Source organism: Carcharodon carcharias, chromosome 20 (assembly GCF_017639515.1).
Source record: "Carcharodon carcharias isolate sCarCar2 chromosome 20, sCarCar2.pri, whole genome shotgun sequence".
NCBI classification, from domain to species: Eukaryota; Metazoa; Chordata; class Chondrichthyes; order Lamniformes; family Lamnidae; genus Carcharodon; species Carcharodon carcharias.
The window spans coordinates 40,035,429-40,059,610 of NC_054486.1; the positions used below are offsets into that span (position 1 = coordinate 40,035,429).

Sequence of the window (24,182 nt, forward strand, 5' to 3'; positions counted from 1 at the left end):
GGATATCACAAGCCTCCAACCACAAATGCATCCATGAGGTCACGGATGCCACCTTCGCGAGGGCACACAACTTTGTGCATTTTTCCCAGGACCAAGAGAGCCAAGATGCAAAAGCGATTGGATTTGCCCAAATCTTGGGTTTCCCACAGTTGCGGGGTGTGATTGATTGCACTCAGATCTCTGTTGCAACAAGCAGTCAACTATGTCAATCACAAGGGCTTCCATTAATTGAATATGTAGCTGGTGTGCAATCGCCAGAAACGTATCCAACAGGTTTCCGACGACTTCTACATCCTCATTCGGTCACAGATCTTGACGTCTCCCAGGGCCCACAGAGGCTGCAGGGATGACTCCCCGGGTCAAGGGCTACCTGCAGAGGACGTGGCTGATGAAGCAGCATAAGACTGCAGCAGAGTGAAAGCATAACAAGGCTCATGCTGCAACTCGCAACTTGGTGGAGCAAGCCATTGGAATGCTGAAAATGAGGTTCTGGTGACTGGATCGGCATGGTGGAGCACTGCAATGTAGTCCACAGAGGATGTCGCGCATTGTCGTCACCTGCTGCACCCTTTACAACCTGGCACAGCAACAGGGAGAGGAGCTGGCTGAGGAGGAGGTTGAGGAGCTGGAGATATCGACGGTAATGAGGGTGAGGAGGTCCTAGAAGACAACAATGACGGCGATGACTGATTTACATGCCATTGTGAAACTGATCATGCCAAATTGTCTGCTCACACCACCGAACACGTCCGACATGGAACGGAAATTCGCTGCCTAGATGTTACAAAGACAACAAAAAGACAATTCTAAAGGCTCTGTATCTGAATGCACGTAACATTCATAACAAAGTAAATGAATTGATAGTGCACATTGAAGTAAATAAATATGATCTGATAGCCATTACGGAGAGACTGCGGGATGACAAGAATTGGGTCCTGAATATTGGGAGAGTATATGGCATTCAAGAAGAATAGGAAGCTAGGTAAAGGTGGGGTGTAGCACTGTTGATCCAGGATGGCATTGGTGCAATGCTTAGAGATGACCTAAGTTCAGGAGATCAGGATGTTGAATCGGTATGGGTGGAGAAGAAATATTGGGTGCTTGTGAGAAAGGGACAGCAATAATCATGGGTGATTTTAATCTACATATAAAGTGGAAAAATTAGAGTGGCAGTAGTAGTCTGGATGAGGAGTTCATAGAATGCTTTCGAGGTAGCTTCTTAGCGCGGCATATTCTGGAACCGACTAGAGAGCAAGTTATGTTAGACTTGGTCTGGTATAATGTTTTAGGATTAATTAATGACCTTAGAGTGAAGGTACCCCTAGGAAGCAGGGACCACAATACGATTGAATTTTACGTCCAGTTCAACAAGGAGAAGTGTGGGTCTAGGACTAGTATTTTAAACTTAAATAAGGACAGCTATGGGCATGAAAACTGAAGTTGAAGTGAACTGGGAAACTAGGCAAGAAGATAGATCAATAGAGAAGCAGTGGGTGACATTTAAGGGGATGTTTTAGAGTACTCAGAATAAGCATATTCCTACGATAAAGAAAAATTCTAAAGGGAGGATCCACCATCTGTTAACTGAAGAACTTAAGGAAAGCATCAAACTTAAGGAAAGCATCAAACTTAAGGAAAAAGCATACAACTGTGCAAAGATGAGTGGCAGGTCAGATGATTGGTCAAGATATAAAGAATGGCAGAGAATGATTCAAGGGTTAATCAGGCGAAAGAAATTAAGAGCATGAGAGGAAGCTAGATGGAAGTGTAAAAATGGATAGCAAGAGTTTCTACAGGTATTTAAAAAGGAAATGAGTAAGTAAAATGGGTGTTAATCCTCCAGAGAGTGATGATGGAGGAGTTAATATTAGATAATAAGGAATTGGCGAATGAGATGAACAAATATTTTGCTTGTATCTTCACTATAGAGGATGTAAAAAAACATTCCAGGAACAGCTGTAAATCAGAAGGGGAAGGGAGAGGGGAATTTGGTGAAATTACAAGCACGAGGGAAGCAGTACTGAGCAAACTGATGGAGCTGTGGGCTGACAAATCTCCAGGTCCTAATGGACTTCATCCTAGGGTCTTAAAAGAGGTAGCTAATGTGGCAGTAGGTGCGATGGTGTTAATTTTCCAAAATTTCCTAGATTCCGGAACAGTTCCATCAGACTGGAAAGTAGCAAATACAACTGCTCTATTCAAGAAGGAAGGGAGGCAGAAAAGAGAAAACTATAGGCCAGTTAGCTTGACAATTGTCATGGGGAAGGTGTTAGAATCGATCATTAAGCAGGTTATAGCTGGGCACTTAGTGAAACTCAAGGTAATTGGGAAGAGTCAGCATGGTTTTGTGAAAGGGAAATCATGTTTAACCAATTTATTGGAGTTCTTTGAAGGTGTATAACGTGCTGTTGATAAAGGGGAGCCAGTAGACGTGCATTTCCAGAAGGCATTTGATAAGGTGCTACATCAAAGGTTATTGCGGAAATTAAAGGCTCATGGTGTAGGGGGCAACATATTAGCAGGCTGGCAGAAAACAATGTGTGCATACATGGGACTTTGTCTGATTGGCAGGATGTGATGAGTGGAGTCTCGCAGGGATCTGTACTGGGGCCTCAACTTCTTACAATTTATATCAGTGACTTAGATGAGGGTAGCCAAATTTGTAGGTAATATAAAGACAGGTAGGAAAGTATGTTGTGAAGAGGACATGAGGTTACAGATGGATATAGATAGGTTGAATGAGTGGGCCAAATCTGGCAGATGGAGTATAATGTGGGAAAATATGAACAAAGAACAAAGAAAAGTACAGCACATGAACAGGCCCTTCTGCCCTCCAAGCCTGCGCTGATCAAATTGCCCATCAACTGAAACATTTTGCACTTCCGGGATCCGTATCCCTCTATTCCCATCCTATTCATGTATTTGTCAAGCTGCTTCTTAAACACCACTATCGTACCTGCTTCCACCACCTCCTCTGGCAGCGCATTCCAGACACTCACTACCCTCTGCGTAAAAAAACTTGCCCCGCACATCTCCTCTATAATTTTCTCCTCTCAACTTAAATCTATATCCCCTAGTAATTGACTCTTCCACTCTGGGAAAAAGCTTCTGACTATCTACTCTGTCCATGCCGCTCATAATTTTGTAAACTTCTATCAAGTCGCCCCTCAATCTCCGTCGCTCTAGTGAGAACAATCCGAGTTTCTCCAACCTCTCCTCATAGCTAATAACCTCCAGATCAGGCAGCATCCTGGCAAACCTCCTCTGCACCCTCTCCAACGCCTCCCTATCCTTCTGGTAATGTGGCGGCCAGAATTGCACACAGTATTCCAAGTGTGGCCTAACCAAGGTTCTATACAGCTGCTCGTGACTTCCCAGCTTTTATACTTAATACCCTTGCTAATGAAGGCAAGTATGCCATATGCCTTCCTGACTACCTTATCCACCTGCGTTGCCACTTTCATTGACCTGTGGACCTGTACACCCAGATCCCTCTGCCGGTCGATGCACTTAAGGGTTCTGCCATTTATGTATAATTCCTACCTGTATTAGACCTTCCAAAATGCATTACCTCGCATTTGTCCGGATTAAGCTCCATCCGCCATTTCTCCGCCCAAGTCTCCACCCGACATATATCCTGTTGTATCCTTTGACAATCCTCTTCACTATCTGCAACTCCTCCAACCTTAGTGTGTCGTCTGCAAACTTACTAGCCCAGTTACATTTTCCTCCTGTTGAAGTTGTTCACTTTGGCAGGAAGAATAAAAAAGCAGAGTATTACTTAAACAGAGAACACTGCAGAATTCCAAGGTACAGAGGGGCCTAGGTGTTCTAGTACATGAGTCACAAAAAGTTAGTATGCAGGTACAGCAAGTAATTAAGAAGGGAAATGGCATATTAGGTGAGTAATTGAACATAAAAGTAAGCATGTTATGCTTTAGGACATTGGTGGGACCACATCTCAAATGCTGTGTGCAGTTTTGGTTTCCTTATTTAAGGAAGGATGTAAATGCATTGGAGGAGGTTCAGAGGAAGTTTACTCAATTAATACCTGGGATGAGCAGTTTGCCTTTTGAGGATAGGTGGGATAGGCTGGGCTTGTTTCCACTGGAGTTTAGAAGAGTGAGGGGTGACTTGATTGAAGTATATAAGATCCTGAGCAGTATTGACAAGGTGGACGTGGAAAGGATGTTTCCTCTGGTGGGTGAGTCCAGAGCTGGGCACTGCTTTAAAATTAGGTGTTGCCCTTTTAGGACAGAGATTAGGAGAATTTTTTTCTCTGAAGGTTGTGCAACTTTGGAACTCTCTGCCTCAGAATGTGGTGGAGGTGGGGTTGTTGAATATTTTTAAGGCGGGGGTAGTTAGATTTTTGTTAGACAAGGGAATCAAATGTTATCAGGATTAGATGGAAATGTGGAATTTGAAACACAAATAGATTAGCCATGATCTTATTGAATGGTGTAGAAGGCTCGTGGGGCCGAATGGCCTACTTCTGCTCCTGTTTCCTTTGTTTGTAAAATTTGCAAAATGAAGCTAAATGTATAAGGCAAACCTTAAGTAGAAAAGTAACAATGATCTAAGAGTTGGAAGCGGAGTTTTGATGAGCTGATGGCGATACTTACCACAAATTTGTAGAGGGAAAGAAAGATATTTGCACATGGCCTGCACCTTCCAAAAGGCTTCCTCGGAATTGTGCTTGCTGTGTATTTAGAAACATATCAAATATGGTTGCATGTTGAGAACTATTATATAATGTCCCAGAAACCTCTTTCCTTTGTTCAGAAATAATATTTCTGCAGATTAAACACTTTGGAAGTTATTGAGTAGCATAACACATCATCATTTAAAGTGTATTGAAATTCAGGCTTGTAAGGTGATTTCCTAATTAAAAATTGAAATTTTAATTCCAGGACATACAAAAAAGTAAATCAATATTCTGAAGCTATTTTGAATTTTCCTGTTGGCAGTTTGGGGGCGGGGCCCACTCGCCGACGGGAAAATGACGCGGGATAAAATCGAGAGAAACCCCCAATGTCATCCCGGTCTCTTTAAATTTTTAGGAAGGCGGGCGGACAGCGAAATCAGCTGTCCGCCCACCGACCTGTCAATGGCCAATTAAGGCCATTGACAAGCTAATTAAGATAATTAAAGACCTTAAGGCTGGTGGGCAGGCCAGGAGCCCCAGCGGGCTTCTGATAAAGCATGAAACCTCATCCACTAACGGGATGAGGTTTCATGTCCATTTTTAAAAAGTCTTGGAGGAACAACACCTCATCTTCCGACTAGGCACTTTACAGCCTTCCGGACAGAATATTGAATTCAACAACTTTAGGTCTTGAGCTCCCTCCCCCATCCCCACCCCCTTTCTGTTTCCCCCTTCCTTTTTTTTCCAATAAATTATATAGATTTTTCTTTTCCCACCTATTTCCATTATTTTTAAATATTTTAAAATCTTTTATGCTCTCCCCACCCCCACTAGAGCTATACCTTGAGTGCCCTACCATCCATTCTTAATTAGCACATTCGTTTAGATAATATCACCAACTTTAACACCTATGTATTCTTTTGTTCTATTGTTGTTGACATCTTTTGATGATCTGCTTCTATCACTGCTTGTTTGTCCCTACAACCACACCAACCCCCTCCACTTCTCTCTCTCTCTCTCCGCGCCCCCCCCCCCCCCACCCCCCGCCCACACACCTTAAACCAGCTTATATTTCAACTCTTTCTTGGACTCGACCTCAAGTTCTGTCGAAGGGTCATGAGGACTCGAAACGTCAACTCTTTTCTTCTCCGCCGATGCTGCCAGACCTGCCGAGTTTTTCCAGGTAATTCTGTCCCTGTGGAAGTCCTAATGGTTAGATCTATATGGGAATTGCCCAGGAAGTTTAAACTTCTGATGGACAATTTCCCTCCTCCCCAGGACCCTCCACGAATGTCTCCGACCCTGAGCCAGCGTCAGTGACTTGGGAGTGATCTGTGGCACTTAGCTGAATAGTTACCCAGGAAATGTTAAACAGATTAAAACCTAGTCTAACACTTGGGGAACTCCACAACTGACACCCCCCAGACTCAACCCGACTATCCCCCCACCTGGCTACTACCTGAACCCCCGCCTACACCCGACTAACCCCTCTGAAGAAATGAACAGCAGCGTCGAGATGGACCAATCTTCAAGTGCAGCAGCAAATGGGTCATCATAGCCGCTGCTCAGAAGACTTGGGCCCATAAATTCACATTTATTGTACTACATAATTATGATTTATGACCGCTAAATTAAGATATTTCGAGCCAGCTAAAGTTCAAGATGGTTTCAGTTGAAAGCAGCAATTGCAGTTTAATTATCCCATTATTTTTTAAATTGGTAGATTAGCTAAAGTGTATTTTTTTGTTAAATTTTCCATTTCTGTATTTAAAAATGTTATTGAAAATTAACTTTGAAATCATTGAAATCTAGCAGATCTGATTTATGTGTGATGATATTGATAGAATTTTCTTTTTAAGAGTTCGTAGTTTTCAAATAAAATATAGTGATGGCTAATGGAATTTAAAAAAAGGTATTTTCCTTTGTTGCCTGCTATCTTTCATTTAGTCTTGATTTATAAATCTTTTGAGGCTGCAGCTATCTTTATTGAGCTGTTAGTTTAGTTTGTTTGTAGGGTGACATGGTATCTCAGAACAGTATTGCATTAAATTCTCTACCACGAATTTGGAAATTCCTAGTACTAGTATTGTCTGTGAACTAAACTTTTTGCGTCAATAGTATCTGTTCTAGATACATCTAGAGCAACACCTAAGTAAGATCTTGAATGTATTGATGTCAGCAGCAATATCAACCTTTTTCTGATTGAACTGTTCATGAAAACTGATTACAGAAGGATCACTGATGTCTCGTTTTAGAATTTTGCCTTCCAAATCGGATGAAGGAGTTGAAGTGACTAGCCTGGAGTTTTTGTCATGATTAAGAGTACCTTTCTCTTTGAAAATTGATGCCCTGGCCTCCATGTTCATGGAGCTTATTTTATTAATTCGTGGGATGTGAATGTCATGGGCAAGGGCAGCATATATTGCCCAACACTAAATGCCCTTCAGAAGGTGGTGGTGAGCCCCTGCCTAGAACTGCTGTAGTCCATTTGATTTTGGTACACCCACAGTGCTTTTAGGGAAGGAGTTCCAGGCTTTTGACCCAGCGGCAGTGAAGGAATGGTGATATCATTCCAAGTCAGGATGGTGTGTGACTTGGAGGGGAACTGCAGGTGATGGTGTTCCCTTGTGCCTGCTGATGTTGTCCTTCCAGGTATTGGAGATTACAGTTTTGGAAGGTGCTGTCCGAAGGAGGCTTGGTAAGTTGCTGCAGCACACCTTGTAGATGGTACATCCTTACCGCCATTAGTAGAGGGAGTAACTGTTTCAATGTGGTTGATGGGGTGCCAATCAAGTTGCTCTGTCTTCCATGGTGCTGAGCTTCTTGAGTATTGCTAGATAATCCATACAATTGGAGAGTATTCCATTACACTCCTGACTGCTTAGTAGTTAGCTGGATTTGATTTGTGCTGCTTTTCTGTGGACAACTCATAAGTAGGCAATTTCCACTGGATGTGACAAGACTGCAGAGCTTTGATATGATCTGTTGGTTGTGGGATCTATTCTCTCACTACAAGCTTTGGGGATTCAGGGAGTGAGTTACTCGCTGTTGAATCCTCAGCCTCTGACCTGCTCTTATAGCCACTGTATTTATATAGCTGGTCTAATTATGGTTCTGGTCAATGGTAACCCCCTGATATTGGTGCTAGAGGATTAGGGATTTTAATGTTGCTCAATGTTGAAAGATTATTAGATTCTCTCTTGTTGGAGATGGCCATTGCATGGTATTAATGTTTCTTGCTACTTGTCAACTCAAGCCTGAATGTTATCTAAAACTTGCTGCACACTGACTTGGATGCTTCAGTATCTAAGTAGTTGCAGATAGCACGGAACGCTTTGTAATCATCAGCAAATGTTCCTACTTCTGACTTTATGAGGAGGAAAGCATCCAACAACAGCAATCATCTTCCTTTGTGCTAGGTCTGACTCCAACCAGTGGGGAGTTTACCCCGATTCCCATTAACATTAATTTTGTTAGCTCTCTTTGATGCCACACTCAGTCAAATGCTGCCTTGATATCAAGGGCAGCCACTCTCACCTCAGATCTAGAATTCAGCTCTTTTGTCCATATTTGAACCAAGGCTGTAATGAGGTCAGGAGCCAAGTGGCTATGGTGGAACCCAAGCTCAGGGTCAGCGAGCAGGCTATTGCTGATTATGTGCCACTTGATAGCACTGTTGATGACATCTACATCACTTTGCTGATGATTGACAGTAGGCTGATGGAGTAGTAGTTAGCTGGATTTGATTTGTCCTGCTTTTCTGTGGACAACTCATAAGTAGGCAATTTCCACTGGATGTGGCAAGACTGAAGAGCTTTGATATGATCTGTTGGTTGTGGGATCTATTCTCTCACTGTGATATGCTACTTCTGCTGTTTAACATACACGTAATCCTATGTTGTAACTTCACTAATTGACTTTTTATAGCTTTGCCTTGGTTCAAAGGTGGACAAAAGAGCTGAATTCCAGTTGTGAGGTGGGAGTGACTGCCTTTGAAATCAAAGCAATATTTGACTGAGTGTGGCATCAAGGAGACCTAGAAAAATTGAAGTCAACAGAAATCAGAGGGTAAACTCTCCACTGCTTGGAGTCATACCTAGTGCAAAGGAAGAGGATTGTTGTTCGAGGCCAATGATCTCAGCCCCAGGGCATGAGTGTAAGAATTGCTCAGGCTAGTATTCTAGATCCAACCATGTTCTTGCATGGTCTCCTAGAATCCTCATTGATCCAGAGTTCATCTTGTGCCTTAATGGTATATAGGCTCTGAGCATTTAAGTACATTATAGGGAGAACCTTCATTTAAATAAAAAAGGAAAGCATGAATAAGCTTTGCACACAGTCTATGTACTGGCTCCTAGCACACATTGCCCCTGCGCACCACATTGTGCCACAGTAGGTACATTGGGCACAGAGTTTGTCTTGGTCCTCAATGTCTAATGATATGGTGAACTGATGTGCATGGGTTGCTGGACGTCACATTATTGTTCCAAAGGAGTGTTATGGTTCCTACTATAAGTTTCATTGCAGATTGAATCTTGTATAGTTAGTATAAATCCAAAGTCATACTGGTACTAAAATATGCCCTTGTTGTTATCTTTATGTGTTAATATTGGTGCATTACAACAGCAACCTATATTTGTATAGCACCTTTAACCTAATAAAATGTCCCAAACTGTTTCACAGGAGCATTATAAAACGAAGTATGACACCGAGCCACATAAGGAGATATTAAGATAAAAGCAAAAAACTGCGGTTGCTGGAAATCCAAAACAAAAATAAAAATACCTGGAAAAACTCAGCAGGTCTGACAGCATCTGCAGAGAGGAACACAGTTAACGTTTCGAGTCTGTATGATTCTTCAACAGAACTAAGGAAAAATAGAAGAGAGGTGAAATATAAACTGGTTTAAGTGGGGGGTGGAGGTGGGACAAGTAAAGCTGGATGGAGGGTCATTGATAGGTGGAGATAGCCAAAAGATGTCATAGACTAAAGGACAAAGAGGTGTTGAAGCTGGTGATATTATCTAAGGAATGTGCTAATAGGTGACATTAAGGGTAGAGAGCAGGACGAGCAAGGTACAGATAGCCGTAGTGGGGGTGGGGTGGGGGGAATGGATCGAAATAGGTTAAAAGGTAGAAATAAAACAATGGATGGAAATACATTTAAAAATAATGGAAATAGGTGGGAAAAGAAACATCTATATAAATTATTGGGAAAAAGGGGATCGGAAAGGGGGTGGGGATGGAGGAGTTCACGATCTAAAATTGTTGAACTCAATATTCAGTCCGGAAGGCTATAAAGTACCTAGTCGGAAGATGAGGTGCTGTTTCTCCAGTTTGCGTTGAGCTTCACTGGAACATTGCAGCAGGCCAAGGACTGACGTGGGCATGAGAGCAGGATGGTGTGTGGCAAGCGACAGGGAGGTCTGGGTCATGCTTGCGGACAGACCGAAGGTGTTCCGCAAAGCCGTCACCCAGTCTGCGTTTGGTCTCTCCAATGTAGAGGAAACTGCATTGGGAGCAGCGAATGCAGTAGACTAAATTGAGGGAAGTGCAAGTGAAATGCTGCTTCACTTGAAAGGAGTGTTTGGGCCCTTGGACGATGAAAAGAGGGGAAGTAAAGGGGCAGGTGTTGCACCTTCTGGGGTTGCATGGGAAAATGCCGTGGGAGGGGGTTGAGGTGTAGGGGGTGATGGAGGAGTGGACCAGGGTGTCCCGGAGGGAACGATCCCTGTGGAATGCCGCTGGGGGGAGTGAAGGGAAGATGTGTTTGATGGTGGCATCATGCTGGAGTTGGCGTAAAAGGCGGAGGATGATCCTTTGAATATGGAGGCTGGTGGAGTGATAAGTGAGGACAAGGGGGACCCTATCATGGTTCTGGGAGGGAGAGGAAGTTGTGAGGGCGGATGTGTGGGAGATGGACCGGACACAGTTGAGGGCCCTGTCAACCACCGTGGGTGGAAAACCTCAGTTAAGGAAGAAGGAAGACATGTCAGAGGAACTGTTTTTGAAAGTGGCATCATCAGAACAGTCGCATCAAAGGAAGCGAGGTAGGGAGAGTATTCCAGAGTTTGGTGCCTAGGCAACCGAAGACACAGCCATCAACGGTAGAGCAATTAAAATTGGGGATGCATAAGCAACCAGAAATAAAGGAGCAAAGATATCTCGGAGGGCTGTGGGACCGGAGAAGATTACAGAGATAGGGAGGGGCAAGGCCTTGGAGGGATTTGAAAACAAGGTGAGAATTTTAAAAACAAGACATTACTTGATCGGGAGCCAATGTAGGTCTGCGATCACAGCGCTGACAGAGTAACATAGGCAGCAGAGTTTTGAATGACCTCAAGTTTACAAAGGGTAGAATGTGGGAGACCAGCCAGGAGTGTGTTGGAATAGCCAAGTTTAGAGTTAGCGGGCATGAATGTGGGTTTCAGCAGCAGATGAGGTGAGACAGGTAAAGCCAGGAGTTACTTAGGTGGAAATAGTCTGTCTTAGTGATGGTATGAATATGAGTTTGGAAGCTTATCTTCGAATCAAATATGATATCCAAGTTGCGAACAGACTGGTTGAGTCTTAGACTGTTTCCAGGGAAATGGATGGAGTTGGCAGCTAGGAAATGGATTTTGGATTGGGGACTGAAAACAGTGGCTTAGGTCTTCCCAATGTTTAATTGGAGGAAGTTTCTGTACACCCAGTGCTGGATGTTGGATAAGCAGTTTGAAAATTTAGCAGCAGTTGAGGAATCGAGGGAGGTGGTGGTGAGGTAGGGCTGGGTGACTTCACAATACATGTAAAAACTAATGCTGTGCCTTCAGATGATGTCGCATTGGGCCAGCATGTGATTGAGAATGAAGATAGGCCAAGGATAGATTCTTGGGGCATACTAGAGGTAACAGTGCAGGAGCAGGAAGAGAAACCATTGCTTGTGATTCTCTGGCTACAATTAGACAGATAAGAATGTGACTTGATGGGAACAGCTAGACAGTGGAGAGGTGTTGGAGAAAGATGGTGTGGTCAACCAGGTCAAAGGCTGCAGACAGGCTGAGAGGACAACGAGGGAAAGTTTTCTTTTGTCACTATCACATAAGATGTGTAAGAGGTTCAGAGACCAGACAAAATTCAGACATGAATACACTTGGGTGTCGTGATGTCAGGGCAATTTATTAAGCAAGAAAAGTTATACTTAACAAATGATGGCAGTCGATATCCAAGATCCAATCCTTGATTCACACTGACTCCAGCGGCTAAAAACAGCTTGTCGTGGCTTCTGTTGTTCTTTCACTTCCTCTGTCGTCTTCAGAATCTGTGCAACGATCTTTTCTGAGTCTTTTATCCCCTGTAACCGGGCAGTTGTTCCTGCGTTGTCACGTCCTGATCTTCCTGATCTTGTTCTGTCTGTCGACACTTACATTAACTTTACATTGTGATCACGACCCACTGTCACGAGCCTTGAGCCATAGTCACGACCCAAACATAAACAATCCATCTATACATGTGGTTCCCATACATTTGGTTCCAATTATCTCAAGCCATGCAGGCAGTGCTCTCTCAACTGTAATTAACCCTTCATCTACCAGGAACTAATACAAAATACAAAATGTCCACAAAAAGGAATTCATGACCCTCACACAATATTTAAAAAATACAAAAAAAATAAGGCTCACATCTCCTACAGGTGTCATTTGTGACTTTGAAGAGAGTTATTTCGATACTGAGAAGTGCGGAAATCTGATTGGAGGGATTAAAACATGGAGTTTTAGAAAAGATGGGAAAGGATTTGGGAGGTGTCAACATAGTCAAGGACTTTGGCGAAGAAAAGCAGGTTGGAGATGAGATGGTAGTTTGCGAGGATGGCCAGGTCAAGAGTTTTTTTTAGGGAGAGAGCTTTGAGAGGCAGATTTAGAGAAGAGAGAGAGAGTAAACACCTGAAGAGAGAAAACGGTTTACAATATCTGCTAATATGGAGACCAGGAGAAGAGCTTGGGTGATCAGAGTTTAGTGGGAATAGGATCGAGGGAACTGAAGGTGGGTCTCATGGACAAGATGAGTTCAGAAAGGCCATAGGGGGAAAACTTGAGAAAGATGCGAGTTCAGGGCTTAGGGCAGGGAGGAGCATTAAAGGAAGTTTGACCAGGTAGCTTGTGGAAGGGAGGAACACAGCAGAAGCAGCTGATGGGATTGTCTTGATCATAATGACAAAGACATCCATGAGCTCCTTGCACTTATTGTTGGAGGTGAGAGTGGAGGGGTCATGGGGAGAGGGGTTTAAGAAGATTTGCAGTCGAGGAAAGAAGCTAGGAATTATGTTTGCATTCCAGGATGATCCTGGAATGGTGAGCAGTTTTAGCAGATGATCTAATAACTAAATCAGTTGTTTGCCATGTCCTTTTAAGCCTGCGTTCCTGGGACTTAAAGGAGGAAAGATGCGGACCATTATCAATATATTTTAATGTATCTGTTCACTCACTGATAACACTTGAATTGTTTTTCTCTATTAACTGTTAATGTAAATCAAGTCATGTTTCCTTGCTTGACAACACTTCTAAATGATCAAGAAGCTGCTAGGTAAATTTCTATAGGCAACAGTAGCCTTCCAAGATCTCACCCACAGACGCTCTTAATATATAAGCTCAGTGTTGGCTGGCTATTTACTGTGACTGGTCAGGGTGGTGGGGAAGATGATGTGAGGAAGCATGTGCACCTTTGTGGCATTGGACATCCTAGCTGTATCTGTTTTCCCCTTCAAAGCAATTGAGTTCTGGGAGAAATAGTTCTTAATTCCATTTTGCTCTTTTGCATTCTCCAGTTCAAAATTGGTTCCAAAGCTTAATTTAATAATGCTTTTATCAGTCAATGCAATAACATGACTGAAAAGTTTAGAGTTTATTTCTTGCAATATCCTTTCTCTTATATTTTGTAAAGCAAATCAGCGAGCACTTTGGAACTCCAGAGTTTATTGTATGTCTTTTTTTCCTAAATAAAATTATTTATGCCAACAGGTTGACTTAGAACAATACAAAAAAGCGCTGACTGATGCTGGATGCAATCTGGCTCCTTTGAATTACATCAAACGATGGAAGTAAGTAAGAACAACACTGAGAATAGTTTTATTATCAAGGGAACAGCAAATTACCAGCAACACAAGTATAAACCACACAATCAAAACTCAAACACGAATCATATCCAAAAATTATATATTACAACTTTGAACATAAGCTAGATCAGTTTTGTTTTTAAGAAATTGCTAATTGAGGATGCCAGAATTGAGAGATATTTTGATACCAGGTATGGAAATGAACAAGTAACTGAATCTGAAGCTCAAACTCCAAGAGAAAAAAACACCACTATTGATCAAGCACCTCTTGAGTTTAAAAGTTTCGAAACTGAAGCTAATGTTAAAAACTAGCAAAGAACAAGATTACCAAAGAACCTCATGAAAATTAATTCTGAGTATGAAAGTAACAAGAAAATTATTTTGAGAAGACCCCTATGTGAATATTATAAGCCAACCTGTGTAATAAACACTAAAAGCAGATCTGTTTAGAATGAGGCTGAGAATGGGGAGGGGAAAATCACCTGACTTGATTGAAAATCTAAAGGGGCCACAACCCTAACTTTCATCTATCATTTATCTGCCCCCAAGCCATGAGTCGAAGGGATTTCCTATTTACATGTGAAGATTGAATATTAGTTGGAGAATAAAATATACTATACCTACACCAAGTAATCTACAATTCTGTATATTGACTTTGGGTGAAAATGCAAAGCAATGTTCTTCCAGCAATTTTGTAACGATATGTTAGTTTCTGATACAATAATGAACAAATGCAAGTAAGAATATATCTGGTTTACATTTTTCATTGTCATGGGGCAATGGAAAATCCAAGGAAAGTGAATAGCTCCTGGTAAAGCTTTTAAGAGATTTCTCCCTCACCCATGAAGGTAATTGATCACAATATTTGTTCAGCTTGTTAAAGGGGTTAATCAGTATTCTCCATTCTATATATTTGCAGCTCTGGGGAGATTATCAGGGGTTTGTAACCACTCTTTAATCATTTAATTTATCTTTATTGACAGAGCATTTGCCAAAATGGCTTCAGCTCCTGCTAACTTCGGAGGCAGTGGACCAAAATCAATAAGGTATATGGTGTTACAACAAAAGAATTCTAGTGCAATCTTACTGGTTTCAAAAAAAAGTGTGATTCTTTTAAAATATATCTATTTAGGACAGCAACTTTGCCTGGTTAGGAAACACGAAGTTTACCAGTGATTTGGTAACATTTGTTTGTGCAAGATAGGTGATAGGTCCAGTGCGCAACTGCTTCGTTTATAGAATGCTGCAGAATAGAATGGGTGATTTGGCCCATTAATTTTTGACTAGCATTTTTCTTTATGAGCCACCTAGTCAAAACCAACTCTTCCATCAGTTCTCATAATCTTTTCATTTTCATCTTTTTTGAGACACTCTCTAATTCTTTTTTAAAGACACTTGTGGACTCTGCTTCAACAACAATATGGGACACTGAGTGTACCTTATGTGAAGAAATTTTTCTAACCTCCCCTTTTAATCCTTGTGTTAGTGCTTACTCATAACATCTCACCCACTAAAGGAGACAAGCCATCAGTACTTACTTGATCATAACCCTTCATAAACTTGAAGACCTCTACCAGGCCATGCCTCAACTTTCTCCACTAAGATGACAGGTCATGCCTCAACTTTGTCCACTATGATGAGATAAGATCCAACTTCTCATGTATTTCTGCAGAACTTCTGCATTCGTCTTGGAAGCACCTTAATAAAGCAACGTTGCACCTATTCCATTGTTTTCCATTGTTTTTGTATCATTCACACAATGGTATGCTGAGAGCTTTGTTCAACATTCCAGATGTGGTCTAAATAAGGTCTTGAACAAGTTTACCATTACTTCTTTCCATTTATTTTCTGTATCTCTATATACAAAACCAAGGACAGGTTTTTCTTACTCTTACATTGGATGTGAGCGTCAGTGGCAAGGCCAGCCTTTGCTGCCCGTTTCTGATTTCCCTTGAAAAAGTGGTGTTGAGTTGCCTTGCACTGCTAGTCAATCTGATATGGGTGCACCCACAGTGTTGTTAGAAAACCAATTCCAGGATTTTGACCCAGCGACAGTAAAGGAACAGTGATATAGTTCCAGGTAAGAATGGTTTGTGACTTGGAGAGGAATTTGCAGTAGGGAAGGCCATTCATGAAGCAGCTAAAGATGGTTGGGCCTAGGACACTACCCTGAAGAACTCCTGTAGCGATGTCCTGGGACTAAGGTGATTGGCTTCCAATAACCACAACCGAGGTGGTTTTGTGCTAGGTATGACTCCAGCCACTGGAGAGTTTTCCCCCTGATTCCCATTGACTTCAATTTTGCAAGGTCTCCTTGAATCTACTCTTGGTCAAATGCTGCCCTGATGTCAAGGGCAGTCACCCTCACCTCGTCTCTGGAATTCAGCTCTTTTGTCCATATTTGGACCAAGGCTATAATATGTCAGGAGCCAAATGACCTTGAGGAAATCCAAACTGAGCATCTGTTATTTCTGTGCCGGTGCACTTGATAGTACTATCTATAACAAGTTCCATAGTTGGGAGTAGACTGATGGTTTGGGGTGGGGGGAGCTTATAATTGGCAGGATTTGACCTGTCCTGATTTTTGTGTACAGAACATATTTGGCAATTTTCCACATTAGTAAGTAGATGCTAGTGTCATAGGTGTACGAGAACAGCCTGGCTAGAAGCATGGCTTGTCCTGTAGCACAAGTCTACAGTACCCTGCTCAGATGTTGTCAGCCCCATAGCCTTTGCTATATTAGTGAATTGAATTGGTTGAAGACTGGCACCTGTGATGCTGGGGACGTCAGAAGGAGGCTGAAATAGATCATCCACTTGGCACTTCTGGCTGAAGATTTTTGCAAACATGCCAATCTTGTCTTGTGCTGGGCAGTGATATACTGGGCTCCCCCATCACTAAGGATTGGGATCTTTATTGAGCCTCTTTCTCCGGTTAGGTATTTAATTGTCCAACACTAGTCCTGACTGGATGTGGCAAGAGTGCAGAGCCTTGATCTCTTATCCATTGGTTGCCGGATAACTTAGCTATGTCTATCGCATTATGCTTCCACTATTTGGCATGCATGTGGTCCTGTATTGTAGCTTCACCAGGTTGGCATTTATTTTAGGTGTGCCTGGTGCTGCTCCTAGCATGCTGTCCTCCACTCCTCATTGAACCAGGGTTGGTAATGGACTTGGTAATAGTAGAGTGAGGGATATAAGGGGCCATGAGTAGAATGTGGTTAAATGCAGTTTTGCTGCTGATGGCCCACTGCACCTCATGGATGCCTAGTTGTGAGCTTCTGGATCTGCTCTGAATCTATCCCATTTAGCAGGGTGCCACACATCACAATGGACATTGTCCTTGATATAAAGATGGGACTTGTCTCCACTAGGACTGTGCATTGGTCACTCTTACCAGTACTGTCATGTACAGATGCATCTGCAATCGGTAGATTGGTGAGTGAGGCCAAGTAAGTTTTTCCTTCTTGTAGATTCATTCACCACCTGATGCAAGCCCAGCCTGGCAGATAATGTCCTTTAGGACTCTGCCAGCTCGGTCAGTTGTTGTGCTACCAAGGCATTCTTGAAGTCTCCCACTGAATGCATCTGTGTCCTTGCTGCTCCCTGTGCTCCTTTCGAGTGGTGTTCAACATGGAAGAGTACTGATTTGCATCATTTGCAACTCCTCAAATACTAAAGCAGTCCATGTCCAAATGCAGCAGGACCTGGACAGGCTTGGCTTGACAAGTGGCAAATAACATTCGTGCCACACAAGTGTCAGGCAATGACCATTTCCCCATCTCCAACAAGAGAGAATCCAACCATCACCCCTTGACGTTCAATGGCATTACCATCACTGAATCCTTCACTATCAATATCCTGGGGGTTACCATTGACCAGAAACTGAACTGGACTAGCCATATAAATACTGTGGCTACAAGAGCAGGTCAAAGGCTAGGAATTGTGCGATGAGTAACCTACCTCCTGACTCCCCAAATCCTGTCCACCATCTACAAGGCATAAGCCAGGAGTGTGATGGAATACCCCCCACTTGCCTGGATGAGTGCAGCTGCCACAACATTCAAGAAGCTTGACACCAGCAAGGACGAAGCAGCCCGCTTGGTTGGTACCACATCCACAAACATTCACTCCCTCTACCACTGACGCACAGTAGCAGCGTGTACCATCTATAAGATGAACTGCAGGAATTCACCAAGGCTTCTTTGACAGCACCTCCCAAACCCATTATCACAACTTCTAGAAGGACAAGGGCAGCAGATAGATGGGAATACCACCACCTGGAAGCTCCCCTCCAAGTCACTCACTATCCTCCCTTGGAAATATATCGCCGTTCCTTCACTGTAGCTGGGTTAAAAACCTGGAACCCCCTTCCTAACGGCACTGTGGTTGTACCTGCACCACATGGACCGCAGCAGTTCAAGAAGGCAGCTCACCACCACCTTCTCAAGGGCAACTAGGGATGGGCAATAAATGCTGGCCCAGCCAGCGATGCCCACATCCCATGAATGAATTTTTAAAAAAAATTGCTGAGGGAGGGCGATAAGTGGTAATCAGCAGGTTTCCTTGCCCATGTTTGCCGTGATGCCCATGAGGTCTGGCATCAATGTCTGGGACTCCCATGACAACTCTCTCCTGACAATATATCAGTGTGCCACCACTTCTGCCCTGCCAGTGGGACATCTGTTCTCGATCATCAATAAATTGATGGATGGTGTCACCAACAGTGCTATAAAGTGGCACTTGCTTAGCAATAACCTGCTCACTGACTCTCATTTTGGGTTCCGCCAGGGTCACTCAGCTCCTGACTTCATTACAGCCTTGGTTCAAACATGGATAAAAGAGCTAAGCTCCAGGGGCGAGGTGAAAGACTGGCCTTGACATCAAGGCAGCATTTAACCAAGTATGGCATCAAGGAACCCTAGCAAAACTGGAGTTAATGAGAATTAGTGGAAAGCTCTCTGCTGGTTGGAACCCTACCTAGCGCAAAGGAAAATGATTGTGGTGGTTGGAGGTCAATCATCTCAGTTCCAGGACATCACTTCAGGAGTTCCTCAGGGTAGTGTCCTAGGCCCAACTATCTTCAGCTGCTTCATTAATGACCTTCCTTCCATCATAAGGTCAGAAGTGGGGATGTTTGTTGATGACTGCATGTACAGCACCATTCGCGACGACTCAGATACTGAAGCAGTCCAAGTCCAAATTCAGCAAGACCTAGACAATATCCAGGCTTGGCTGACAAGTCATGTCACACAAGTGGCAGACAATAATTATCTCCAACAAGAGAGAATCTAACCGTATCCCTTTGGCATTCATTGACATTACCATTGCTGGATCCCCCACAATCAACATCCTGGGGCTTACCATTGACCAGAAACTGAACTGGACTAACCATATAAATACTGTGCCTCCAAGAGCAGGTCAGGGGCTAGGAACCCTGCAATAAGTAGCTCACCTCCTGACTCCCCAAAGAATGTCTGCCATCTACAAAGCGCACAAGTCAGGAGTGTAAAGGAATACTCTCCACTTGCCTGGATGAGTGCAGCCCCCACAACACTCAAGAAGCTTGACACCATCCAGAACAAAGCAGCTGACTTGATTGGCACCCTATCCACAAACATTCACACCCTCCACAATCGTTGCACAATGCAGTGCAGTGTGTACCAACTACAAGATGCGCTGCAGGAACTCACATGGTTTCTTAGACAGTACCTTCCAAACCCATGACCAATACCATCTAGAAGGAAAAAGGCAGCAGACACATTCGAATACCACCACCTGGAAGTTCCCCTCCAAGCCACTCACCATCCTGACTTGGAAACATATCGCCATTCCTTCACTGTCGCTGGGTCAAAATCTTGGAACTCCCTCCCTAACAGCACTGTGGGTGTATCTACACCACATGTACTGCAGTGGTTCAAGAAGGCAGCTTAACACCACCTTCTCAAGGGCAACTAGGGATGGACGTCGTTGACCTAGCCAACGATGTCCATGTTCCATGAATAGGTGGAAAAGGAACATAAACTGAGATGGTAATGGAGTTGTCTGGGACTTTGGCTGTAAGCTATGATTTGTGAACATGACTAGGTCAGGCTGTTGTTTGGCTAGCCTGTGCAACACTCTCCCAGTAATGGCAGAAGATCCCAGATGTTTGTAAGGTGGACTTTGCAGGGTAAACTGGGCAGGGTGTGCTGTTATTGTTTCTGGCCTGTTTGGTTTTAGTTTTATTCTACTTTTCTTTCGCAGTTTGGTACAACTGAATGGCTTGCTCGGCCATTTCAGAGGGTATTTAAGAGTCAAACACGTTGGGCTGAATTTTGCGGTCAGCGAGCAGGGGGCGGGGCCCGCTCGCCGACGTGTGAAGTGACGTGGGATGACGTCGGGAGGAACCCCCGTCATCCCACCCCATTTAAATTTTCAGGAAGGCGGGGGGCACAGCCAAATCAGCTGTGGGCCAGCCAACCTGTCAATGGCCAACTGAGGCCATTGACAGGATCGTTGAAACAATTAAAAGACCTGCCCGTCCAACCTTAAGGTTGGCAGGCAGGCCTGGAGCCCTGGCGGGGGATAGAAAAAACACGAAACCTCATCCACCGGTGGGATGAGGTTTCATGTAGGGATTTTAAAAATTTAATAAAGTTTTAGTGTAATTTATGAACATGTCCCATCTCATGTGACATTGTTACATGAGGGGGGCATGTTAAAGATTTTTTTTTCTATTTTTAACGTTTTTAAAACTGTCAGCGATCTCCCTGAGACAACACTTAGCCTCAGAGAGTTGTGCGCTCTTTCGTGCGCACGCGTCTAAGAGCGCACTCTCGCTTTTGGGGAATCCCCCCTCTCCCTGCCTGCACAGGGAGCGCATAGCCCGTCCACGTAAAATGGCAGCGGGGCCCGCTTCTCGGGTGGGGACTGTCTCCACACCCGCCGGAGATTGGGTCTGGCCTGCCTACCCAGCAGGCAGAAAATTCTGTCCATTGTATAGGTCTGGAGCCACAAGTAGGCCAGGCCAGCAGATTCCCTTCCCTAAAGTGTCTTTCCAACAATCCAGTAGCTTTCATGGACACAACATAGGAAGAATTTCTGGGGTGAATTCTCACTTTTGCCACCAGGCAGCAGCAGATTGGTCACCTATTTTACATCTCACCCCAATTTCATTTCAAGCCAACAGAAATGATAAATGGTTGGCTGATTATTACGATCTGTTTACTGCCTGATGTTAAAATACACCCTTCTGAGCCACTGAATGCAATTGTAAGGTAATAGTGGGTGCATATAGAACACTCAATTTATAAATACACCAGCATTTTTTGTCCCTTCAAGACTATTCTTCAGCCTCAAAATCTAGGAGTGCCATTGTGATCCGTAAAGGAATCGACCATTTGTCCATTTTGATTGCTACAAGTGTGATAGCAGCTGCATGCAAATTGTCATAAGAAACGGAGATGGAAGTAAAAGTTGTGAAATTCAGAAGAAATTGAGCCCAAACAGTGACAAAAATTGGTGCACCACATATTGAGCAATACATTTTTTTTAAATGCCAGCAATTCACAAATTTACCAGTTTTTGAGAAACAACTGTATGACATCCACGTGCTGCGTGGTTTCAGATGAATAAAGAATCCAACAAGAAAGCCACTGAAAGTGTGGGATCAATTAAATTTTCCTTTGTTTGTCTGATGAGGTTGTGTGGGTCACTAATAGGTCTCCAAACCAATGTTATTTTTATGTGCCATGGAATATGGTGAGTTGGCCTATGCACCTGATTTTGTAACAGCAAGGAAACTATGAATTAACAAGTTTTTTGTCCACTGATAAAACTTCTATTAGAAAAAAAACTTGCTTTTTTATAGCGGCTTTCACAACCTTGGGATCAATATATATTAAGTAGTTTTTACGTGCAATAAAAAGTAAAGTTATATTACTTTCATAACAACACACCAAAAGGCTTAACTCATTACGCTGTGGCTGCCTTTCAAAATATGAAGTAACCAGATGAATATCAGTGGTTGGAATGTTTGTACTGCTGAGAATTCTATAGAGCAACCTCTAGTTGTATAATTGAAAGCAGCTCCTGGATTACAACAGATCTTTTGTTTTTTGCTGATCACAAGTAAGAAAATAAGTCCTAAGACATTTCAGAATTTTCCTAAGCTAACAAAAAGTTATATCAGTAACATTTGCAAATGTGAAAATCTCAATGTATGCCTTTGTTCTGCAAATAACTGATATAATTGGTAGCCTAACAAAGTTTTGATTGACAAATTGATGGAGAATGAGTACATTATAAAGTTGTTTATTTTTTTCAGCCTGCTTTCACGTGTAATGAATACTGGATCGCAATTTGTGATGGAAGGAGTGAAGAATTTGGTTTTAAAGCAACAGGTGGGTATCAAAGGTTAGTTATTCTAAGCACAGAACAATTACACATTAGAATCAAAGTTATCTTGGGCCACATAACTAAAACCAAACTTGATTAGATTTAAAAATTTAATCAGGCTCCCCGACTCACTCCCAGCTTTGGAATGCAGATGTGATCTGTGTCTTGTTGCCTGCTGAAACAACCTGTCCAAAACACTCCTTTGTGTAGGGTGGGTACAATAAAAATGCTGATGCATCACAAGTTCCACTCTTATGGCATGATCAATAAAGGAATGACCCAAACAATGAATAAAATGAGGTCAAACAATGACAGCTCTTCAAGGTAAAAGCAAAAAACTGCGGATGCCGGAAATCCAAAACAAAAATAAAAATACCTGGAAAAACTCAGCAGGTCTGACAGCATCTGCGGAGAGGAACACAGTTAATGTTTCCAGTCCATACAACTCTTCAACAGAACTAAGGAAAAATAGAAAAGAGGTGAAATATAAGCTGGTTTGGAGGGGAGGGGGGTGGGTGGGACAAGTAGAGCTGGATACAGGGTCAGTGTGATAGGTGGAGATAGCCAAAATATGTCACAGACCGCCCAAAAGGACAAAGAAGTATTGAAGGTGGTGATATTATCTAAGGAATGTGCTAATAGGTGACATTAAGGGTAGAAAGCAGGACGAGCAAGTTACAAATAGCCCTAGTGTGGTTGGGGTGGGGGAAGGGATTGAAATAGGCTAAAAGGTAGAGATAAAACAATGGATGGAAACACATTTAAAAATAATGGAAATAGGTGGGAAAAGAAAAATCTGTATAAATTATTGGAAAAAAGGGGGATCGGAAAGGGGGTGGGGATGGAGGAGAGAGTTCATGATCTAAAATTGTTGAACTCAATATTCAGTCCAGAAGGCTGTAAAGTGCCTAGTCGGAAGATGAGGTGCTGTTCCTCCAGTTTGCATTGAGCTTCACTGAAACATTGCAGCAGGCCACGGACAGACATGTGGGCATGAGAGCAGGGTGGAGTGTTGAAATGGCAAGCGACAGGGGGGTCTGGGTAGTGCTTGCGGACAGACCGAAGGTGATCCACAAAGCGGTCACCAGTCTGCGTTTGGTCTCTCCAATGTAGAGGAAACCGCATTGGGAGCAGCGATTGCAGTAGATTAAATTGAGGGAAGTGCAAGTGAAATGCTGCTTCACTTGAAAGGAGTGTTTGGGCCCTTGGACGGTGAGAAGAGGGGAAGTAAAGGGGAAAGTGTTGCACCTTCTGGGGTTGCATGGGAGGGGATTGAGGTGTAGGGGGTGATGGAGGAGTGGACCAAGGTGTCCCGGAGGGAATGAACCCTGCGGAATACCGCTGGGGGGGTGAAGGGAAGATGTGTTTGATGGTGGCATCGTGCTGGAGTTGGCAGAAAAGGCGGAGGATGATTCTTTGAATGCGGAGGCTAGTGGGGTGATAAGTGAGGACAAGGGTCATAGTTCTGGGAGGAAGAGGAAGGTGTGAGGGCGGATGCGCGGTAGATGGGCCGGACACAGTTGAGGGCTCTGTCAACCACCATAGGTGGAAAACCTCGGTTAAGGAAGATGCCAGAGGAACTGTTTTTGAAAGTGGCGTCATCAGAACAGATGCGACGGAGGCGAAGGAACTTAGAGAATGGAATGGAGTCCTTACAGGAAGCGGGGTGTGAGGAGCTGTAGTCGAGGTAGCTGTGGGAGTTGGTAGGCTTGTAATGAATATTGGTGGACAGTCTATCACCAGAAATAGAGACAGAGAGGTCAAGGAAGGGAAGGCAAGTGTCAGAGATGGACCATGTGAAAATGATGGATGGGTGGAAATTGGAAGCAAAATTGATAAATTTTTCCAGGTCCAGACGAGAGCATGAAGCAGCACTGAAGCAATCATGGATGTACCGGAGAAAAGTTATGGGAGGGGGCCAGAGTAGGACTGGAACAAGGAATGTTCCACATACCCCATAAAGAGACAGACATAACTGGGGCCCATGCGGGTACCCATAGCCACACCTTTTATTTGAAGGAAGTGAGAGAAGTTTAAGGAGAAATTGTTCAGTGAGTGAACAAGT

At 43.3% G+C, this 24,182-nt stretch overlaps 1 protein-coding gene across 4 annotated transcripts in view; it reads left to right on the forward strand.

The window, feature by feature from the left end:
- Positions 1-24,182, forward strand: part of scfd1 (sec1 family domain containing 1) — a 247,864-nt gene that overhangs the window by 132,503 nt on the left and 91,179 nt on the right. For all 4 annotated transcript variants that reach the window (XM_041214893.1, XM_041214895.1, XM_041214894.1 and 1 more), the window contains exons 17-19: positions 13,641-13,720; positions 14,719-14,781; positions 22,047-22,122. In XM_041214893.1, coding sequence (XP_041070827.1) covers positions 13,641-13,720; positions 14,719-14,781; positions 22,047-22,122 — 219 coding nt within the window. The remainder of the gene's footprint in view (positions 1-13,640; positions 13,721-14,718; positions 14,782-22,046; positions 22,123-24,182) is intronic.